The sequence below is a fragment of the Glossina fuscipes genome, unplaced genomic scaffold, assembly GCF_014805625.2.
Source record: "Glossina fuscipes isolate IAEA_lab_2018 unplaced genomic scaffold, Yale_Gfus_2 1, whole genome shotgun sequence".
Classification (NCBI taxonomy): Eukaryota; Metazoa; Arthropoda; class Insecta; order Diptera; family Glossinidae; genus Glossina; species Glossina fuscipes.
The window spans coordinates 32,612,600-32,635,157 of NW_023998415.1; the positions used below are offsets into that span (position 1 = coordinate 32,612,600).

At 34.2% G+C, this 22,558-nt stretch overlaps 1 protein-coding gene across 1 annotated transcript in view; it reads left to right on the forward strand.

Moving 5' to 3' along the window:
* Positions 1–5,917: 5,917 nt before the first annotated feature.
* LOC119631694 (connectin) overlaps positions 5,918–22,558 on the forward strand; it is a 51,060-nt gene continuing 34,419 nt past the window's right edge. The window contains exons 1-2 of the mRNA XM_038024126.1: positions 5,918–6,917; positions 13,252–13,468. Of these exons, the coding sequence (XP_037880054.1) occupies positions 5,967–6,917; positions 13,252–13,468 (1,168 nt within the window). The 5' untranslated portion in view covers positions 5,918–5,966. The remainder of the gene's footprint in view (positions 6,918–13,251; positions 13,469–22,558) is intronic.

Sequence of the window (22,558 nt, forward strand, 5' to 3'; positions counted from 1 at the left end):
ATTTACCTCTCTCTATTTTTTTTTTCTTTTTGCTTTTTTTTTGTTCGTTTTCTGAAATAAACGTCGAAATTCATTTTTTTTTTTTTTTTTCTTTTTATGCTTTTATTTTTATTTTTTTTTTGTTTTTGTTTGCTTTTAATGATAAACGTTAAAATGATGGATTGCCAATGCTGCAGAGAGAAAATAGCAATATTGTGGTTCTTTTTGACATATTTATGGGTTTTTTGTTTTCGGAGTTTAAGAATAAAGACATAATGGTGTGTTGTATGGTTAAAAAATGACATAGAATTATTATGCTCCTATAAATGGCACTTTGGAAGGATGCAATTTTTTGAAAGCAAGTCAACGTTCATTTGTCCATTCATCCCTTCGAGCAGAAGGCATAAATAGGCAAAGAAGATAAAAGTATTCTTCAAATGTTTGAGTGTATCTTGAAGGTAATCAACTAATGACTTTAGCTTGTAATACGCATAAAAGGCACAAGACACCAAGTTTCAGGAGATAAAACTTTTTTGTCAATTCTGAATTTGTCAGTGCACGGATTGAGAGCACTCTTGACCTATCTAAGCACATGGCTATGTAGAAAAATATTATGTCGATATCCATTATATCTTGTACGTCATTGATGGGAAGTCAAAAAATGTTATAGGTTTTTTAATATACATTTCAATTTATTAAAAGCCACGACGAAATCCATATATGATCCGTGTAATTAACTCAAAACTTAGTCCTTATGATCGCATCACGTTTGCAAGAAAATGACTGCTACATTGAAACTTGATCTGAACAATTTTTGCAAAAGTTTGTATCTAAAATTCACTATATTTTAGAATACAATCGTCCAGGGAAGGATCAATATCCATGTGGTTGGACAAACATGCGGACGCCGATAGAAAGATAGGCAAGTCCACCAACAAATTCGTAAAATCGCTAAGCCTTTTGCAGTTAAAATATATAAGTGGCAGTGAACCTTTTCCGACATCCATCATTTGATGACGATAAGACGGTGCATAGCTGCCATTTTCACGTAGTGCGACTTCCACGGCGATGTGTCAAGCAACTCACGTCTCTCGTACATCTAAACTTGTCGCTATTGAGGATACCATCTTTCTCACGGCAGGCTTATTTTGGTGGATTATCATCCCACGTTGCCACTCGCTTATTGGAATTGGGGAGCATTTACGCAAAAGACGGCGCCTACTCGTGTTGTCGCCGAAAATTCGCAGGATTATGCTGCCTTTTCAGCCGCCACTCTTCGTGAGTGACTACTTATTGGCTATTCGCAGCTAGCCTGCAAATATACGCGGATGTACGTGCAGACCGACCACAATCCGTTTCACCTTAGTCTCACAATAAGCTGCGCTTAGTCGTGCATTTATGTATTTCCGAGCGTGTTTTTTTTTTTTTTTTTTTTTAAGAGTCTTTAATCTTCTAGAAACCACTTATACTCTCTCCCCTACCCTGTAACACGACCGTTTAAATATACTTTAATAGTTAGGATGGCGGATTTGGCGCTAGCGAAAAGCCTTTACACTTTTTTAGGTCGGGCAGGACATTTTTCCCCAAGATTACCTGGGAGAAGAATCTTCGATTTCCGTCTGTTGCCTCTGTCATTCATTTTAATACTTCGGACAGTCACAAACATATATTCAGCGTCTTCTTCTATATTGCAAAGGCCGCGTATTCCACACGGCGGTTAAAGCGAAGTGTATGCTCTAGCATAATGCCGAAGTCTTTGGCAGCAGATGGGGACGGCAAAGTTTGTTGGGCGACTCGTATGCAACACACACTCTTAGCTACTTATTAGCATGGCTTCTGTTTTATTCTCCAGTAGCTCTAGCCACATCTGTTCTAACTTGCGACTGCCTCGTTAGCATTCGTTTTCACCTGCGCAACGCACTTTGCGATTACTACGATTGCTATGTGTCATCAGTGCTGCGTGTATGTAAATAAATGTATATATATATATATATATATATATATACTCGTGTGTGTGTATATGTAAATTTATATGTGTTACATGCTTGTATGCCCTAGCCTGTATATGTATTGTTAATGTTGTTGTTTGTGTGTGAGTGTGTATTTATATTTGTTTGTATTGTTGTGATTGTTTTATTGTAGTTTTATTTCTTTTACCATTTCTGACGTTGCCACAATAGCACGCTCCATATCTGCCAATGCGGGTTTTAGGAGATGGTCGCCCTAAAATATGCTACACAGAGCGACTTTTTTTGATTTTCGGGAAGGTTCAATAATTCATAATGATAATGTGTATGGCACGATTACGATTCCATCTTGTCGAAATATCGCGTGTTTTTATACACTTTTTTAGTTCTGCCGAATGTATAGTTGATCGCTTTTTCCATTTATTTTATATAAAATCGATAGGGTCTAGCGGAGCCCCTAAAAACACATCTTCTCCCTACAGAATCGGAATCGAATCCGTGTGTGTGTGTGTGTGTGTGTGTGTGTATGTGTATGTGTGTGTAGACGTTGGCAATAGACGTGAGATTATTATTATTGCAGAAGCTATAAAACAAAAGCATACAGACTCGAGTGCATATACGCGTAGTTTAATGTGTACAGTTTTGTTGTTAGTTGTTTTGCCAATATATACTCCAAAAAAAAGAAAAACGAATGTAAAAAAACACCGCAGTATAAACCTAAAACTCAGGCTCTAGTCCTTTTATATATATTCACACTGAAATACTTGTATGTTGACTTTGCGCTGTTGTTGACGTAATAAGAGCATAGGTGGGCTTTAAAGAAAATCGTGAAGGGAGAGAGCGTCAAGAACCCTCACACGTTTATGAATACGTTATTATAGTTATTGAAATGAAAGCAAATGTTTTACTGGTTAAGAAAACTTGTTCATTTGTACACAACAACATACAACGGTTTTATTAGTAACATTTTATTTGACTGTGAATACACCTCTCCGGCAGAATTTAACAAGTAAGCATATTGTTATCGGTTGTGATCGAATCTTTAATACCCGTCAACGTCACTCGAAGCAGGACTAAACAGAGTCTGATTGTTTTCATTACAATCAAAGTTGGCATTTATATCCTGTATAAGTTGTAGTTTATGAGTAGCGAGCAGAAAACACAGAGCGCAAATGGGGTGCTGACGTTTTGATGCATAAGCGCGTGGGCGTTGTAGACCTGTCCTCTGATGAGCGTAGACCATTTTCAAATTCTTTTGCAAATTTTTGCGAACGATGGAATATTTACCACAACCACTATCCACGGACAGATGGAGAGACGAACAGCTGAACATGCTCATATGCATTCTGAATGCGACACTGCTCGTTAATATACATAAATAAGTGGGTTTCTGAAGCTTGCTTCAGTGATTTGGACAAAAAAAAAATCAAACTTTAATATTCAATTATATTAAGTAGGCGTGGCATTTTTTTTTTTTCGTTTTTGCACAGATACTAAAGCATCACCCATAAAATATATGTTCAAATTTTCGTAGGTTTATCTGATGTAGTATGCGAGTGATGAGCAGAGAACAACACCTTCTTTTCGAAAACAGTGGTATTCTCTATTTACGTAATTGTGTCCTTTGATCGATTTGGTTCAATCTCCAACCAAGAACTTTTACAACTTTTCGCCTAAATTGAAGCCTATATTTCCACTTTTACGGGCAGGAAAATGCTTCCATTAGACATTAGACACAAGCAGACAGATGGATGGACGAATAGACGGATGGACGGACGGATGGACTTGTTTAATTTGAAGCTATTGCCCCCTCCGGATATTGCAAACGTTTTAACAAAACGAACATACACCTTATCCATCGCTGAAAGATGTAGAATGTCAAAATGGCATCAATATTCAAAAGGTTTATCTGGCCTTAAACTCTTCGTATCCGCTAGCAAAACGCACGCATTTATGCTCTTTGCCTTGCAGTAAGTATTCTATGAGTGATAGAAAAAGATTTATATACATAACACATTCTTTGAGTTTTCACTTGTGTTGTCTCTTTGATAATGCGCCTGCAATTAAATTGAAAAGTATTGAAACGGCTCAAAGGGCGAAACCTATCCTTAAAATAGCAACATAATTCACACCTTTTACTAGCAACTGCATCCAATTAATCAACGAGAACAAGGAATGGGGTAACAATGAAAGAGTATAAAGTCCATTGTTATCTTCTGCCCGGGTGATTCGCAATGGTGTGTTGCTCTACTGCTACTCTTGTGTTGCACGCAAGTTGAAAAAAGTATATTTACAGCATAAGTTGGTTAACGTTAAACTAATCCATTCAAATTTAAGGCATGCCCAATAAAATATAATTTCAGAATTATGACAATAATAAAATGATCAATCAGTAATCAAAATCGAATGAAAAACATTAACAATAATGACGAAATGTAATTACATTGTATATATAAAAATACCATATAGTAAATTGGTGGTATATGTACATTAAGTTCGATCGATCGGGCACTTTAGCAATTCTGCGTCTTTGTGTTACCTGTGTGTTCTACGTTTGTTCCTACTTTTATTTCAATTTCGTGAACTACCTACCTCTTCTCCTCTAACGTGCACACTTGCACCTTTGTTTGTATTTTGATTTTGGTATTGAGTTTGTTGTGCTCCGTCGTTTCCATCCAGTAATGTATGAGACCCCGACGCCTTGCTTTTTTATTTCATATCCTTTTTGGAATCGACATCCACGTCCAGAATTATCGTTTAAGGTAAAAGAAAGTGTAACGCCGCCATCACTTTCTCTCTCTCACCAGTTCAGCCGTTTTTCATGTAATCTTAGATTTCTTTACAAATCGGATCTTCTATGGTTTTGTCGTTCTATTCCGTTTAATATGATGTCATTGGTTTCGTAGTCCGAATTTGCAAGCCTTGCCTCAGTAAGATATGTATGTTTAGTGTATTGTTTGTCATTTCACAATCAGGATCGATCAACAACCACTGAACGTGTCGAAAAACTTACTACAAAAATGTTAATTCTGTATATAGGTGCGGTTCGGGCATTTCTCTGCAGTGATAAGGGGTGTTTTTCGCTTCCACTCCCAAAAAGTTAATTGTGATCACTACAGTTGTATGACTGCAAAAATTATTTTAGCGCGAATTCGCAGAAATGTATGTTGAATATATGTGGGGTGTTGCCATCACTCACACAACACGTTCTGGCATTGTTGCGCGAGAATTTCTTCCGAGCGCGTAGTATCATATTTCCGAGATATGAATGTGACCACCAGGTTCGTGCGATTTCTTCCATTAGACTTCGTTTTGTTGGGGGGGGGGTTAACCAACGGATCGAGTTCATGCGAACAATCCTTAAATTCTTCACGCTTTGACAAACGAGCATCCGTTACCGAAAGTTCAATTCTTGTTAGATGCACCATGGGTAACACTTGATTGTTATTATACTTCGCAAGAAGTAGCAGGGCCCAAGCAATATATCGAACAAAAAATATTTCATTCAAATCTCAGTCAGTTAATTTTTGGAATCACACAATGAGTTACCTTGTATATATGAAGCAACAAATATTTAGGACAAAATTAGGTTACAATGCAGAATCGCGTTTTTTTTTTTTTTCAACTTAAACGTAGTTTTTCTCAGTGGAGCGTTGAAAACCTTTGTTCGATGCTCACAAAAAAAAGTAACGTCCAGATAGGGAAGCGACGTCACTGTATTGACAGATATGGCCTTCTGTCGGCAAAATCCGGTTTCATATTTATGCTCTTGCCATACATTACAATATTTGATTATAGATGCCGTTGTCTCGGCAAGTCTACTATTCTTCGATGTTTCGTAAGATGTACACGAGGTTTTGAAGGCGCACAGAATCTATGCGTAGGGAATTTGGAATTGTTTTAGCTACTGCACTGGTCAATTTAAATGAATTTAAAAAAATAACAACTTGTTTTACATTTCTTTTCAGAAAACTATAATTTATAATACATTCAGCCAAAGAACACTATTCAAACACTAAGATGTTAGCGCCAGCCAAATACAGCGTCATGTCCCGCCTGCCTATTATTTCCGTAATTATATTGGCCTGCTTACCAGCTGTTATAGAAGGCCGTTCCCGCGACAAAGAAGGCCGAAGACGCAATGATCGCATTTCATCGGGTTCTGCGACCTTAACAAATCAATACAATGTCTATGGTACGGGGATATCTTCGGCATCTTTCGCTTCGTCTGTTTATTCCACCTCCTTTAATGGTCCAATGGATACTACCGGTTTTTGTACAAGACGTCGCGACATGAAGCTAATGTGTTATTGCACACCCGATGAAAATCACGTTCCGGTACAAAAAGCTGAATGCTGGGTTTTCTCTGATGGCTTGTTATTAAATGACACTACTTGGACCAGATTTTATCAGCAAAGACGTTTACGTGATTTAAAATTTGTTATACAAAATCATGGACGTTTAGATTATATACCCACCATGATATTGGAACCGTTGCAAAATTTAACAAGCATTAGCATTGAATACTCGCAAGTCGAAATTGTTAAGAGTTACGCTTTTGCTAACTTGCCTCAAATGGAACGTATTGTATTGACAAATAATCAGATAGTAGCTTTGGATCAGGAGGCTTTTGCTAACCATATACGTCTGCGTGACCTGAATTTGGAGCATAATCAAATCTTTGAAATTGATCGTAACGCTTTTCGCAACTTACCACTATGCGAGAGAATATTCCTGAACAACAATAATATATCGAATTTACATGACGGCCTCTTTATGGACTTAGGCCGCTTGATATTTTTGAATTTGGCCTATAATCAAATATCTGTCTTAACTAGTGAAATTTTCAAGGGCCTTGGCAACTTAAACGTTCTCAAGTTGACGCACAACAATATCAATTTTATTGGCGATACGGTATTTGCGGAGCTATGGAGTTTAACAGAACTGGAATTGGATGACAACCGTATTGAGGTAAGTAGTTGATAGTAATTAAAACACTCCTCCATGCCCAACTTTATGGCATCGAAAATTACGTATTAATAATTTTATGATAGAAAATATATTAATACGACTTGATTCATGTGTGGCTGTTCAGTGATTGTGAAGGGAACTTTGACTTGACTTACCTAAAAATTGTCTCTGATGTCTACCACAAAGGTATGGGGGAGTACGTTAACCGTACAGAAGAAAGCTTCTGATGATCTTATAACTTAAATACATTCTTGATCTGAATCGTTCCAAGCATATTCATCTGTCCGTCAACATTCTTGTCCCCCTGTATTACTGTCTGCTTTACAAATATGTTAAAAATTTCTATATGTCGGTTCCTATGAAGAAAAGGCTAAATCACAAGATACGTCTGCAGTATAATATAAAGTGAGAACACTTTTGGTCCCATACCTAAAAAGTTTGGCCTTTTGCTTATTACTTATAAACTACAACCGATTTAACGATTAAAATTTTTACGTATATTCTGTGAATGATTATTTGGTACTTGTACGAAAATCGAATAAATCGGTCACGCTCATTAAATATTACAAAATATCAAAATTTCATTTTTCTCTCACTTGTATGTTGAGAAAAGCGTTTCGGGCATATTTTGAACTAAGTTATCTTTGGAAATACTGATTTTTGTGTTGTTGGGCAATATTTGAATGAAGAAAATACAAGTTTTTACTTTAAGAAGGCAAGCTTTCGCTAATATATAATTGATTAAATGAACTCTTTCGGAAGTATTCCATGCTTTTCTATCATTGATGACCTTATCAAAAATTCCCAAAGATGAATGCTATTTGTGTCAGCTATGCTAGAGACTGGTTGCAAAAATCCGGCTTTCGAGAAAAGTTAATTTAAAATTTAAAAATTTTTCATATATAGGTTTTTTTATTACAACATTATTTATATTGTTTTCTTATATCGTAAATTCCGTGGGTGACGCTGTGATACCTGTACGAAGATCGAAAAAATTGACTGCACCTACCTGGTGTTATAGTAAACCAAAATTTAACTTTCTCTTTCAATACTCTTTATAACACGCAGAAGCAAGCTTCAGAAACCTCGTACAGTATACAAGTTCTTCGCCAGTTCCAAATTAGAAATGCACCTAAGCATACCCGTCGATCCGTGTCACAATTTGTCCGTCTGTATATCCACCCATCTGTCCGTCTGCCCACCCGTGTGGCTTCTGTATTGCACTTCCTCCCATTCGCAAAAAATAAAAGATATCACCTACAAATTTGCAAAAGAGTATGAAAAAGGCCCAACGGCGTCCACACTTCCGCAGCCAAGACTGAGAACATCTTTGCTCACCGTCTTGTATCTTTTGCTCTTTACTCGTAAACAACAACAGAAACACAATATACATTTTCAAAATATTATCGTACACGCATATCAATAATCAGCTACGCCCATCCAATTTTATTGAATCTAGAAATATATAGTTTTTCTTTTTTTCAATATTTTATACACCAGCGGTGAAGGCGATAAACGGTGAGAAGATTCGACCGCAATTGAATATAATTTTCTTACTTGTTCTCATTAGCCTGAAATATGAAAGGGCCATTATACTGCCTCTCTATGTCCTAATAGTCTGTCTCTTTCCCTTTCCTCAAAGATTTTACGCTAGACAGTGCCGCTTATGCTGCATCTGTCAAAAATAGAAATCCAGTTTCACGGTTCATAGCTACTGTCAAGAACTTCATCAAAACCTCCTAACTTCATGGCATAGCCGGTGGATTAGATAAGATTAGATTCGCTAGAATCGCTTCATATTTATTCAACTGTTGTCTCGATGAAGCTTAATAAATCAATTGTTGTTTCGAAGCTCTTAAGTGGACAAAGTACTTTCTAGAAGGGCAAAAGACTGTAAGGCTGTAACTATCCAGGAAGATTTTTTCGCGAAGAGTCGCGATATTTCAAAAATAATTTCTTTCTAGTTGTTACATCTTTTCCTTACATTCTAGAAGGTTCAAAGCGTGGATTAAGACAATCAAAAAGGGGTTTCCTCTAAAAAATGTACGGTCGTTTCCCTTACTTAACAAATATTGGGATCAATGGGATGAAAAAATTATTATTAATTTTATCAAATTTATTTATGAAAAACTAATAAATTGTATTGAAAAAAAATTGTTGTGCACTTTCAACTGGCAGCGTAAAGTAGCATTTTTTTTTTTTTTTTTTTTTTAATAAAATGTCCTCTTAGTGGATCACAATTCTCAACTGACTGACTTCAGTTCGCAAGTATAACTTCATAATTGCATTCTTTCGTAAAACAAATAAAAAGAAATTAATTTAAAGCCAATAGCGTCGATTTTAGCAAAAAGAGTTCAATTATTCCAAAAAAAATTTTTACGAAAATGGTCTATAAAATCTGTTAAACTCGTCTGCGTTTAATATGAAAAAAAAAAAAAAAAAAATTGTTCACATACGATAATGAAAAATTGATTTTTCTGCAAAACAGTTTCGAGAAATCAAGACTTTCTTATTAGAAATGATGCTTGGATAACTTTACGATAATCAGCGCCTCTTCATAAGCATTAAAAAATCTGCAATTTCCGCTAAGAAGGCAATGAACCGAAAGTTCTCCTCAACGCGATTCGCAAAGGAATTTTAATGCGACATAGGAACGGCATATAATGTAGACTTTCATGGTATTAGTTTTATATATGAATTTGAATTTGAATTTGAATGCGGGGGCTTTTGAGCTCTCACCGTCCGCGAATATCCGCAGTATCAGCCTACGCTTATCTATAACATTTAAATGCATTAACTGACAGTAAAAGTGGGTGCTTAGTGAAGCGTAGAACGAGTCACTGAAGCTATGCTGAATGAGTGATATCCCCTTGATGCTAAAACATCTCACTTTAATAGCTTCTATCCGTATAAACAGGAAAAGCAAATATATTGTTGTTATTGCTGCTATTATAGCCGTTACAGGAGGAATCCTGCTTGAAAAGAAAAGCGAGCTTTAACTTAACAACGCTCATACTTTTAGCACTTTTTATTTCTAACGATGCTGAATAAAGCGCCTCCCATTAACATATAGAAAAACACATACTTGAACCTCTCTAAACAAATCTTTTATACACATAAATGCACACAAACAAATCTAAAAAGCGCTAAGAATAATGACATACAAGTTCTATATTTTTCCGCACAATTCTCTTCTGTTTTTTTTTTTTTTTTCATATTTTTATTCTTTTTGTTTATCTCTTCTCTCTTTTCTTGTTGATCATCTGTGCCGGATCAAAGGAAAGGCAGAAAAATCTCTACTAAGTCGTTGAGTGTATGAAGTCGAGAATAGAAATGAAAATGTGTGCGGGTTGCATGTTATTGTATGTGAAGTTGACATACATACAAACATGCATACATACATACATACATATGTGCAATATATTCATAACGATTCATGCCGCAATGTTTGTCTGCTTGACTGTCCACGGGCATGTATGTATGGTTATAAACATATATTGAAATGCCAGCCAGCATGACTGCCTATGACAGGATGCGCGACCACTTGCTACAAAATAGGAAGAAAGCGACCGACCAACTCTTTGAAAATGATATAAACCTATGACAAAAAGAAGAAAGAAAAAAAAAAAAAAACACACACACACACACACACACACACACATTTATATAAAACTATAGGAAAAGTTACTCCTCCATACACTCACACAAAAAATAAAGCAGAACGGTTTCAATATAAAATATTTTCTTCTTTTTTCTTTTTCGCCTTTTTCCCGCTCTATAGGTTAAAGCGTTCGCGTTCTTCTTTTTGCTAAGAAAAGAAAGAATCCAGTCGCCCAATATTTTTGTACCAGTATATCAAACAAGGATTTATGCTTATCTTTGTAATGTCAGTTGAACGTATACATGTTGTATTTCTTTTCAGAGTAATTTAAACTTTAGTTTGTTGCTATCTTTGTGTCATATTTTGTCAAGACTATGTCGTCTTGTGGTCGTGGTGCCCAGTTTACGTTTCACTTTTTAAACTTTGTCTGCAGGGTTGGGATTTTATATGAATAGGTGGTAGGTACACACTTACATAGATATATGTTTTTTTTTTTTATATTGCTGCTGCTGCTGCTGCTGCTGCTGTGATTTCTGCAAAGTTTTCTTTAACTTCTTTTTTCTCACGTATACGTACGGTTTACACAACAAAGTTTTACTAAGTATCCCTGCAGCAGAGATGAAGAAAACATTCATACACATAAACATATATATATATGCATATATATATATATATATATATATATTTAAATGTACATATCTCTATATATTGTATCTATTAACGTGTGTCTAAGTATTAAGCAATCTTTTTCCAGATATATACACGATATTACACACTTGTGCATAACAGCGTACGCCTAAGCATTTGAACATCTTCATATTGCTGCCTGGGCTATAAGTTTTCACAAATATCTCTCTACACTCGCACTCATAGATATGCAAGTATGTCAGCATTTATATGCAAACTTGAAAAAAAAAAGAAAGAACTGCTTTATCTAACGAGTGTGCCATAAATCTATTATTCAATGATTTGTTAGTTGAAAATCTGAAGAAAAAGAGACCATTGAAAATTCGAGGCCCAATAATAATAAGAAATAGTAAACAATTGTATAAATAAAGTATGAACAACTTTTTCCCCTTTGTGATATGAGTAGAGTCAGGCAATTTGCATTGGCTTAACTTGAGAATACAAAAGGCAGTCATTGAAATGAACATAATGGTCAATAATCCCCAGGATTGATATATGGAAATTGCCTAAATCTATGCTAACTTTAGCAAGAGGCAATCGTTAAACGATTCTTGTCGTAAAATTATGTAATCTCCAGCTACATTGATTTTAGCGGAATAATGCTGATTAAATGCTGCCTTTTAACGGGAAAAAATTCCGCTCAAACTCAGTCTTGGCTTGAAAAGCTATAATTTGAGCTTATCCCTTACAAAACGAAAATATATCAATGGTTTATTGATTATAAACAAGACCGCATGGACGCAATGAACGTGCATAAGAGATAGTTACAACAGAACAGATGAAGAAATCTTGAATTTTATTTTCGATAACCGAAAAGTCACAAAAGCTGCAAACACTTTCTTAACATGAGATGCATGTCATAGTGCCTGCCAAGCTCATTCAAGATTTGGGGACATTACCACCACCACCACGAGCTAAAATGTTACGGTTTGATCTTTCAGCGACTTTCAGGCAGTCTTGCTGACGGAGGGAACTGCCCCACTTTTGCTCGCTCACATTCCAAAACTTTTAACACAACCTAAATGTATATAAATATACGTTTGTAATGTAAGAGCATTTTTCAGCCCCCATATACAAGCTTGCTTGATGTAATGCGTATGATAGGAATAAAATTCGAAATCAAACATATTTTCGAAAGAACGCTTTACAATCCTAATCGAGGTTGCATCCGACAAACAGAAGTAGAGACAGAGCAACATGACTAAAATGATTTTGCTACATGACAGGACCATCTTTTAGTTTTCTAATACGTTAGGCGGGTAGAAAAATGCTATACTCATTTTAGGAGGAGGCTTTGTCGACATCATATTTAACGCTGCATCAGTTCGTTCGTGTTATTGAAGTTAATAAAAAATGTTCAACTGATCTCTAATCGTGACCACAGCAATCTACAGTTCATTTCTAAATTAGAATTTCTTCGTGGAAAGTGCTTGTTGAAGGGATAATTGGTGTGTGCAATTAAACCAAGCTGGCGTATATTATAAGAAACCTGATATTTTCCGAAAGTTCAATAGCGGAATTCTCCAAAATGCTTGCGATTGAAAAATTTTTACGCACGTGTGCTTAGATTTTATTTAATTGTTGTTGTTGATATGAAGCATTCATGTTGCGTTGCCTAAAAATTATTAATCAAAATTGTGAATGCGAAGGTACGCATTCCTTCGCTCTCTCATATATGATATATGTGATGTTTTCTTTTATGGCAAATTTTTTCTGTTCTTAAGCATTTAACGGTTTAATGATTTGAACATTTATAGTCTAGCGGTATGTGTGACATGTCATATGTTAATTAGATTGTAATGAACGCGCACTGGCACAAGTGGGTATGTGAAGAATGAGGGACCACGTTGTGGTACATAAATAATTTGCATATCTTCCGAATTGTGTTAAGAAAATGTCCTAAAATGAAGCGTTTAACATATGAATAAATTAATTAATGCTTGTATAAATAATATGTTTGTAATTAGTTGTAATTATTCGTGAGAGAATGATTGATTGATTTTATTGTAAAAGTATTTTCTTTTTCATTTTCTTATTACCCCTTAGCGTATTTCCGAACGTGCTCTCGACGGTCTAAACAATTTGAAAACATTAAATTTGCGCAATAATCTATTGAAGAAGCTCGACAACGGTCTTTTGCGTGGCACACCTGCTTTACTTTCGATTAATGTACAAAGCAATGACTTGGAGACATTAACATTTTATACATTTCAACCAATTATGGACAATTTGGTTAATAGCAGCAGCGAACTCCTGGTGTCCGGTATGTAATATTCACAATTATGTCTAGCTGTTGCTAATTTAATATTCACACATTATTTACGTATTTAACAAAAGAAATTACTTTAATTATTCAACAATGCATACCTAGCATTGCCTGCATGGCTGCCTTACACTACTTAGATGAATAATTGAAAGAAGGGGAAAAAATGTTCTGTTAAGCAAGCCAGTTAACATCGCTCATTTCCTTTACGGATTTAAACCAATAAAATTAGTTTTTTAAATTAATTTCTTTTTTTTTTTTTTCTTTTTTCTTTTTTCTTTTTTTCGCCCCGCGTCTATTCAATGCAAAGTCATGTTTATAATATATAAACCACTTGATTCTCCGTCTCCTTTCCTCCTAGGGATGGGAAAATTCTAGTCGTTCAATTTCCATCACATATCTATATATGTAAATAGGTATACAAATATGTCGGTCGGACGCCTGTATATGTTTAGTAGTTTGTCTTTAAAGGCTGTTAAAATTATCGTTTTGTTTTACAGTATATTGCACTCATTAAGGAAATGTTAGGATGTCATAGCTCAAATGTTCATTTCCGTTTGACACTCGCCAATTCAAGTTGTCTATTAGTGTGTTCGTGTGAACGCAATCATCTCTTGTTTGTTTTATGCTTCTGCTTAAGTTCACATGTGCATGTGTTGATGTGTTTATTGTTATAATTACACGCAATTGTAATTGTTGCCGCCTCGATGACTGCAGAGAAAATAACGTCGTTCTACATTTTTACATAAAACATATCATCGCCGTGCAAATATTCTCAACTATCATTCGCGCCGCAACCACATTGGAGAAAATGTGCATACCACACTCGCCTGCATGCACGTATTAAAATAAAAGAATAATATTTAAATTTGCGAAAAAGCGCTGGTCATTACGCAAAATGATGACACACGTTAAAAACATACGTTCATCGGAGTGCAAGCAATAACAGTCCCTAAAACGATTTTAGTCCGTACAATACAGCGGTGATCGTGGCGCAACGACACAACGGTCCTTGATCGATCCATTGTTCGAAAAATTCCTAAACAAAAGTTATCTTTACTTTTGATCAAGAAATGAAGATTGACTGGATGAAGTTTATCGGCCCAAGGAGTCAATTATTAGAGAGAGAGAGAGAGAGAGAGAGAGAGAAAGAGAGAAAGATAAAGATAGAGATAGATAAATAGATAGATAGATAAATAGATGGATAGATAGATAGATAGATAGGTAGACAGATAGATAGAGACAGGGAGAGACTAAGAGAGAGAGAGAGAGAATGTTCCCATCAAATATGTTAAAACGTCTACTTTTCAACAAAGATTTCCAACAAAACAAACAACAAACTGGAGATAATTTATAAAACTTGTTGAAGCACGAATTATGCCACGATTATGATATGATCTGTGGGTGATGTTCTTTGTTTTCAAAGTATCCAAGACTGTATAAGAGGTTAAACCAAACCAAATTTTCCCATCAAATCCCCCATATCTTAGCGATAGCAAATAAACAGGCGTCGTCCACTGCAAGCATTACATGAAATAATTTCTGCATATAAGGAGACATTGAACAATTTTGAAGACAATTTCATCTAGAACGTAACAAAAAACTTCACAGCGAGAGTAAATGATGATTTGGTTTATTTAAGAGCTCCTAAAATTATGCACGCGTTTCTTTTAAATGCGTTCTCATACCATGTAAAAACTCGTAAGCCTTAATTATTTCTTCCAAATATTGTTATGCCAACGGCTTGCATTGGGTTAACCAAAACAGATTCTTTAGTATGATAGAGTGAAGACTTTGAAGCTGAATTATCAAAAACAAAAAATATATGTATATATGTAAAAAGCCAAATATCTATGAGAAGGTAATGAAAGCTATGGACTGAAACATATTTTGAACATTCGATTATTTTCTTTTCGCATTTCGCATCGACTGATGAGTTGCGAAATTTATTTTAAAAAAATGAAATTCTATCTATGTATCTTTAAATGAGAATAATTATATGTATGAAGACAGTTTCTTCTACTTAAATCAGTATTTACAATTGTAATAGTTTTAACACTTACCTCTGAGCGGAAATAATTACATATAACATAAAGAAAAAAAAAAGAAAAAAAAAAAAAGAAAACACTTTACATTATTGTATGCAATATAAAATTAGTTATAAAAGTCACATATGTATGAGGAGACCAGCCGAATGCAGAGATCGGTTGGGAGGGATAGACAAACAGCAATAACAATAACACAATTGTTTTGTCCGTTAATCGAAATCCAGGGAAAATTTCATTACCTCACCGCATATGTGTATACAGTGATTTTTGCGGTTGGGTTTTTTTTTTTTTTTTTTTTTTTTATTCATTTGTAAGTTGGGCGTGCATGAATATCTGAATCCAGATGGTGTGTGCTGGCGTGCCTTAATATATGCCTGCGTATGTGTATGCTTTTATGTAACAATTGGCCAATTACTAAATTGGAAAGCATTTACAATGTACAAAATTTTGTTTAATTATACAAAATAGTAATATTGAGTAAAAGGAAATAAAAATACTAAAGAGAGCAAATGCACACATACACACACACACACACACCTTTATAAATGCGTGTAAATATACAACCAAGAACAACGGTAGGCCTATTACGAAAATTAAGTTGGTGTGGCAGTTACAATTCACCGTCAGCAACCACTGTTACTGAAAAGTGTAAAACTAATTAAATATTTGTACGATTGTCTATGCGGATGTGTTTTTACTACACGATTGTTTGGTTGCACAGAAAATTAGCATGATGTGAAATTAATAGCTGTAAGAGCTGAAATTAACATAAAAAGTTAATCATTGTAATGCCAATTTATTCTGAATGTTTTATCGATACGAAAACTTTTGATATCAAAACAAAAAAAAAAAAAAAAAAAAACAGAAAAAAAAAAAACGAAACGAAAAAAAAAAAAAAACAGAAGTTAAATGCACAGAAGTTGTTTTTCCCTAAAATTTTTTATTTTTTTTTTTTTTTTTTCTCGAGCTTATAGCAAAATTTCCATAAAGAACAGGCAGAATTAATGTAATGTAAGTGTGTACATATAGTGTTCATACTTTCAACTCTCATGCAGAGTATCTGGATACTGTGCTATTGCAATGTACCGGAAGATACAAAAAATGCTGTCTTACTCAGCGACTAACTGAAAAAAAAAAAAAAATTTAATAAATTAAAAAAATTTTGGTACCTGAGTATGGCTACAAAGTAACTTTTTAAACAATATTTTTTTTTTTTTTTTTTTTTTTTTATTCAACTACATATGCACATCGGACATAATCCGATGCACAATATCGTATCGGAGGCTACTCTAAGTTCAGTGTACGAATTTTAGATTATTATCATCATATATATCCATTCGTTTGGCCATCTGTTATTGGCATGATTAAAAAAATAAAAAACCAAAATTATAATACGATGCTAATATTTAGGTTCGTATGCATGCGTCGACGAATAAGAAAATCGAGCTAGACACGGATCTTGTTTTGACACTAAACATAAACATGTAAAATAATCCACAAAAAAAAAACAACAATCAATAGTCGATAAACGAGCTATATAACCGAGCGACTTGAAATGCGATTCGAATGCTCAACAATTACTTTGAAGATTTGAATACATAAACTGAACAAGGAAGAAGTTATATATGATATATTGGATTGTATCGTGTATGTCTCTTAATTGATATTAAATTCTAATTTTTATTAAAGAATGTTGGGCTGCACTGTGTGCGCGCGTGAGCCGTTGTGTACATCTGTCAATAACTATGTCAATATTTGTACATACATATATGCATAATATGTAGCAAATGACACTACAATTATAAGTTATATAATTATAAGTAATGAGTAGACCTTAAATTTGACAAAATTTGATTCCTATTACTCGTTACGTGAGAGGGACTTTCCAACAATTTTGATAACACAACACGTATGAGTGATTTTCCTTTTAAAAGCATTTCTTAAGAAAAATCTATAAAAGTGCCCTCAAATATAATGAAAAAGCTCCATATATATATATATATATATATATATATATGCAATTTCAATAATGTCTATCTTCTTCTCTCTCTACGTGCGTAAAAACATTTCCGCATAAAGTAAAAGAAGAATAACTTTGTATTGATATTGAGTGAGTGAGTCCATCAAGTGACCGATTTTATGAAAAAAACGTTCAAGTTTTCATCGTAGACTATCTTCCGGTCAATGCGATAATAATTAGAAAAAAAATTCAAAACTAATTCAGTATAAGAAAATGTTCTAAAAGTGTTACTGTTAGTAATAGACTAGTAAGTAAGCAAGCTCTGTAAGGACATAATTTTATAGCTGAAATGGAATTAGACTGAAATGCAAATTACTCACAGCTTCTATGCTTTATTTCTGTTGCTATATTTTATTGAAACACTTGAAAAACATTTAATCGTTAAGTTGAAGAGATTGTGTTTTAAAAAATTCCCTACTCCATGGAATGAAGTAATAAGCGAGAATTGCCTACGTCTGCCTTCATTCGCATATACAAGGAAATACTTTTGCGTAGACTATCATAAAGTGTTGTGAAAATTGCCAATACATTTTTTCAACAAGTATAACCCAACACAATGAAATCAAAGTGGGGCAGAAAGTGAACAATTGTTTTGTTACGACTCTTGTTTACCCAACACTAAAAACTAACCTAACCTAATATAAAGAATTATTTAGTTATGCATGTCAGCATGCAATAGCAAGAATTGAATAAGATAAGAACGCAGCACTCTTTAATCGATGGAAAAATTCTCTACAAAATTGCTTGACTAGCTTGAAATCACTAAAATCACAAAACTGTTTCGCCGAACATGTTTTCGCATCTTCTTCTCCTTTCAGGTAACTAATTCATATAGCATATGTATGTATGTGTATGGTATATGGTAGCATTGCAAATTTTTATAAATGTTACGAACGGAGTGAGTTAACTAGCATTCGTCAAATTTTATATGTTAGGTATAAAAGTGAATTTCTCTCGTCTTCTCAACAATCATTTACTATTGCATAGACAACTGCTATTATTGACTTGTCAGAGCGACGAACTTGTTCTTTATATTATTAAAAAGAAAAAAAATAAATAAATAAAATAAAAATGTTGACATTCACTCTCTATCCCTTTTGCTCCCTTTGCCAAATTCTCAACTAAGTTGCAATTGACAAAGTGATAAGTAGAAATTCCACAACACAACATCATGTGCTAACTGAAAATAATTGTACTCTCTAAATGGATTTTCACTTAAAAATTGTATTGTATCAGAAAAAAAAAAGAAAAAAAAAGAAAAGAAAAGAAAAGGCAAACCGACAATAACAGTAGCAACACTTGCCCTGGAATAATAAACTTTTTTCCTTCATGTTTTTTTTTTTTTTTTTTTTTTTTTTCACTCAATATGTATTTCCCATAAAGAGAATAAAATAGAACTTTTATTCTTAAAAAAAAAAAAAACAAAAAAAACAAAAAAAAAAAAAGAGAAAAGGAGTGTAATAATGATAAAGAAAATAACGAAATAGTATTTTTAGTAAAAATAGATGCCAAATAATTGTACGAGTGTTTATTTCTCAGTTTCCTTCTCTCTGCCTCTCTCTGTCTCGCTTTCGTTCTTTATATGGGTGTTCATAGCATTTATGCACATATACAGAATAGCTGACATTAACTTGTCTAGTGAAAATTTGAACTTTAATTCATTTGTACGTCCTTTTCTATTCGTATAGATGTGAAGGATTTCCATTAGTGTCATTAGTAGAACGTAATGGTTTACTGTGTGCCCAGATAGACAGACAGACAGACAGACAGACAGACAGACAGACAAACAGATAGACAGACAGACACATTCATACATATAGATTCAAATACCATTAAATAAATATTTAGTGTATATTTATACTTGTGCATGATCACACGCACATGTTTGCTTTATAATTGTGTTTTGTATGTGTTTTGAGTTAAAATTGAATATCGTAAAGAAGAAAATCAAAAAAAAAAAAAAAACAGAAAAAAAGACGAACAACAACAACAGCAAAAGTATATTTATTGGCTTCCGACATGTGTGGTACACAGTATAGTTGCAAAATATATAGAAATTATCGCCTGTACAACAATATAAATTGAAACTTAATCAAGATAAACTACGTGAAATATAAATTATGTTTACTGATGGTTGCAAACTACATTTTGCACTACACACTACACGATTATGCTTTGTAAGGTGAATTAACATACCGATGAGACAACGAGACAACACAATTAGTAGCATGACGGCCTGACTGGTTACTCATCGTTTACGGTTATTTTAAGAAAGTCGTTCATTTAAGTTTTAATATCAGCATACATCCCGTGGGGTAAAACTGAAAATAATTGGCAGAATCATTCCGATTTCTCCATCTAATGATTGCGATCTCAATACTTTGTCTTGTAGAAAAGTTTGATTCTTTTTTTTTTTCCGTTTTGCCGATCTCGTGAGAACAATCGTTCCACGGATCTGGTTACAATTAACAAGAAACTGATGATGATTCTCCCGTTTTGAATAACAACAACAACATTGGCTCAAGGCTGCTAAATTATATGAATTATAATTCGATATAGTAGCGATATAGTAAATGTAGCTTGCGATCCCTGAAATCAGTACCAGCAAGTAATGAAAATGATAAATTTGGCCCAAGCCTGATATGCATAAATACACATATATCCCCATTTGATGGATTTGGGTTAATTTAATGCGGACAACGTCGGCTAGATAAGGCTGATGTCTGACATTAACAAAAGGCTCTTCTCCATCAATTTTCATGTTTAACTCATAAAGTTAAAGGGGGAATAATACGTAACCTGTTGTAGCTTAATGTTTCAATTTTTTTTTTTTTTTGAATTTCAGGGATTAATACAAAAGTGGCAAAAGAGTGTGAGGAAAGGAAAAACTAAATCAACTCCAAGATATGCTCTTGACGCACGATATCACTAGAAAAAATATATATTTACGGGGCACTATAGTCGATCCATGCGTTAATTGCGGGCGAAAGTGCGCTGGAAAAGCATTTATTATTTCCGTTCGAAAGTGTGGTTATTTGTGCATATAATTTTTCATGTCCGACAGTATGGCTTGCATATAAAACTTTTGCAATTGCCGAAACTAACATGATAAAGTTAATACATCACATTTTCTATTTGCGCGCATAAGACACGTTTAAAATGATTGTATTTATGGAATACGTGCTGATAGGTGTTCATTTTATAGTATCTTTGTTCTCATAATCACCAGCAAATGTATAAACGACGCTATCCATTATTCTTTCACTGCAATTGTTTTTAATGTGTTATACCATTGCGGTGATTAAACAATAGCTGTTTTCATTGAAAATTTCTTTTGATGAAAATTTAGTGAAGCACGTGTTAGCTTGCTTGGCGTTTTAAACGAGACTATCGTTTCACCCACAAATATATGCAACAAACGTTTCTTTGTTTTATTAAATTAAAAACAAAATAATTTAAACAAGTTGAAACGTTATAGGCGAACAAGGCCGACCGTTAAAAGCCCTTCATTACTTATTTAGTTTCCTCTCACAAAATCCTACAAACTATACCTTATTATATATACATTATGTGTGAGAGTTTGCTTTCCATAGGAGTCCGTAGAGGAGAGGTCCCGCCAAGCATGATTTCTGTCAAGTTAATTTTCCGCCAAATTTCAAAAACTAGAAATCGTTGCCATATGAAAGTCCAACTTTTATGAAGGCCTTTATAAGGAAGACGATGCTAAAAGTAGATCTGTACGGACCTAACTTCACGCAATGCATCTAAATACCAAATCACTATTTTGTATAGCCCCTTTTGTGAAGCCCCGAAAAAAAAAAATTAACAAATAAATAAATAATAATAATAATAATCATATATTATCTAAATTTTTCACATTTCCTGAGTGTTTCCATAAACAATTTTTCCTGCTTTTCCGCGAAACATATGAGAAATAGAAAATTATTTTTTATAATGTATTTCTAAAAAAATTTCCCTTAATATCAGAAATGGTCGTAAAGAGGATTCGATCTGATGCTTTTTTCCAATTTTAATCTAGCAAATTCCATAGAAAACATTACAGAAAATTGTCATTTGTAAGTTGAATACATTATGGCTTTACTCATTCTTGTCATCTATACCCCTCAGGGGCATACAAGCTTTGAATGTATGTATTGTCATGATGGAGGGGAGCTAGATGCTTCCTATTTTCCATAGTCCATTTTCTATGTCCAATTACTATTAGGGGCCAATTATCGCCATGAAACAATAAAATATCGAATTTTCTTTTCTATATATAAAGTCCTATCAAGTCGTCATGAAATGAAATCGAAGACCAAAGTCTTATAAACTTAAAATTTGTTACAATTATCATGGATCAATTTTCACTATGAAATATTAAAAATAAAAACATATTACCATACGAAGGCCTAACTTGCCTAAGAAGGGCTATGTGGAAGGGGGCCCGAAATTTCCCGAATTTATGCTCTGAATGACTTTTTCAAGAATGCTTGGACAAACATTGGATGGACTGGTAGCCTTACGCCGAGTCAGAACTTGATTTTGAAAGAAAGATAGGCGACTCTCGTAAGCCCTCCTCTACATAGGCACCAAGTTAATATAACATATTCTGTGCGACAAGTGACGCCGTACGAAACTCCCGACAATAAGTGGCTCCCTTTCCATAAGCTTTCGGTCAGTGCCAGCATGGGAGCTTCCAATCAGGCATTTTTGTTGAACTTTCGCTCACACATGGTGGGTCATCTACCTGCTCACAATCCCTTTAATATCAGTCCCAAACAAAGAGTTGGAGGCGGGAATGCAAATTTTCATAGAGTAGTAAACTATTTACAATGCATCTTACTTTACATTCACTTTTAAATTTAAATCGCGTAACGATCTTTTTTCTCTAAATGTTCATCTCTTATGCCAAGTTTTACAATTTTGTTGTTGCCACACTCCACAGACAAATGAATTTTTGTAGTCCATGTTTGTAGGCGCAGGTGTGTTCAAATGTATTAGACAAATTGTCAATGCCATGCT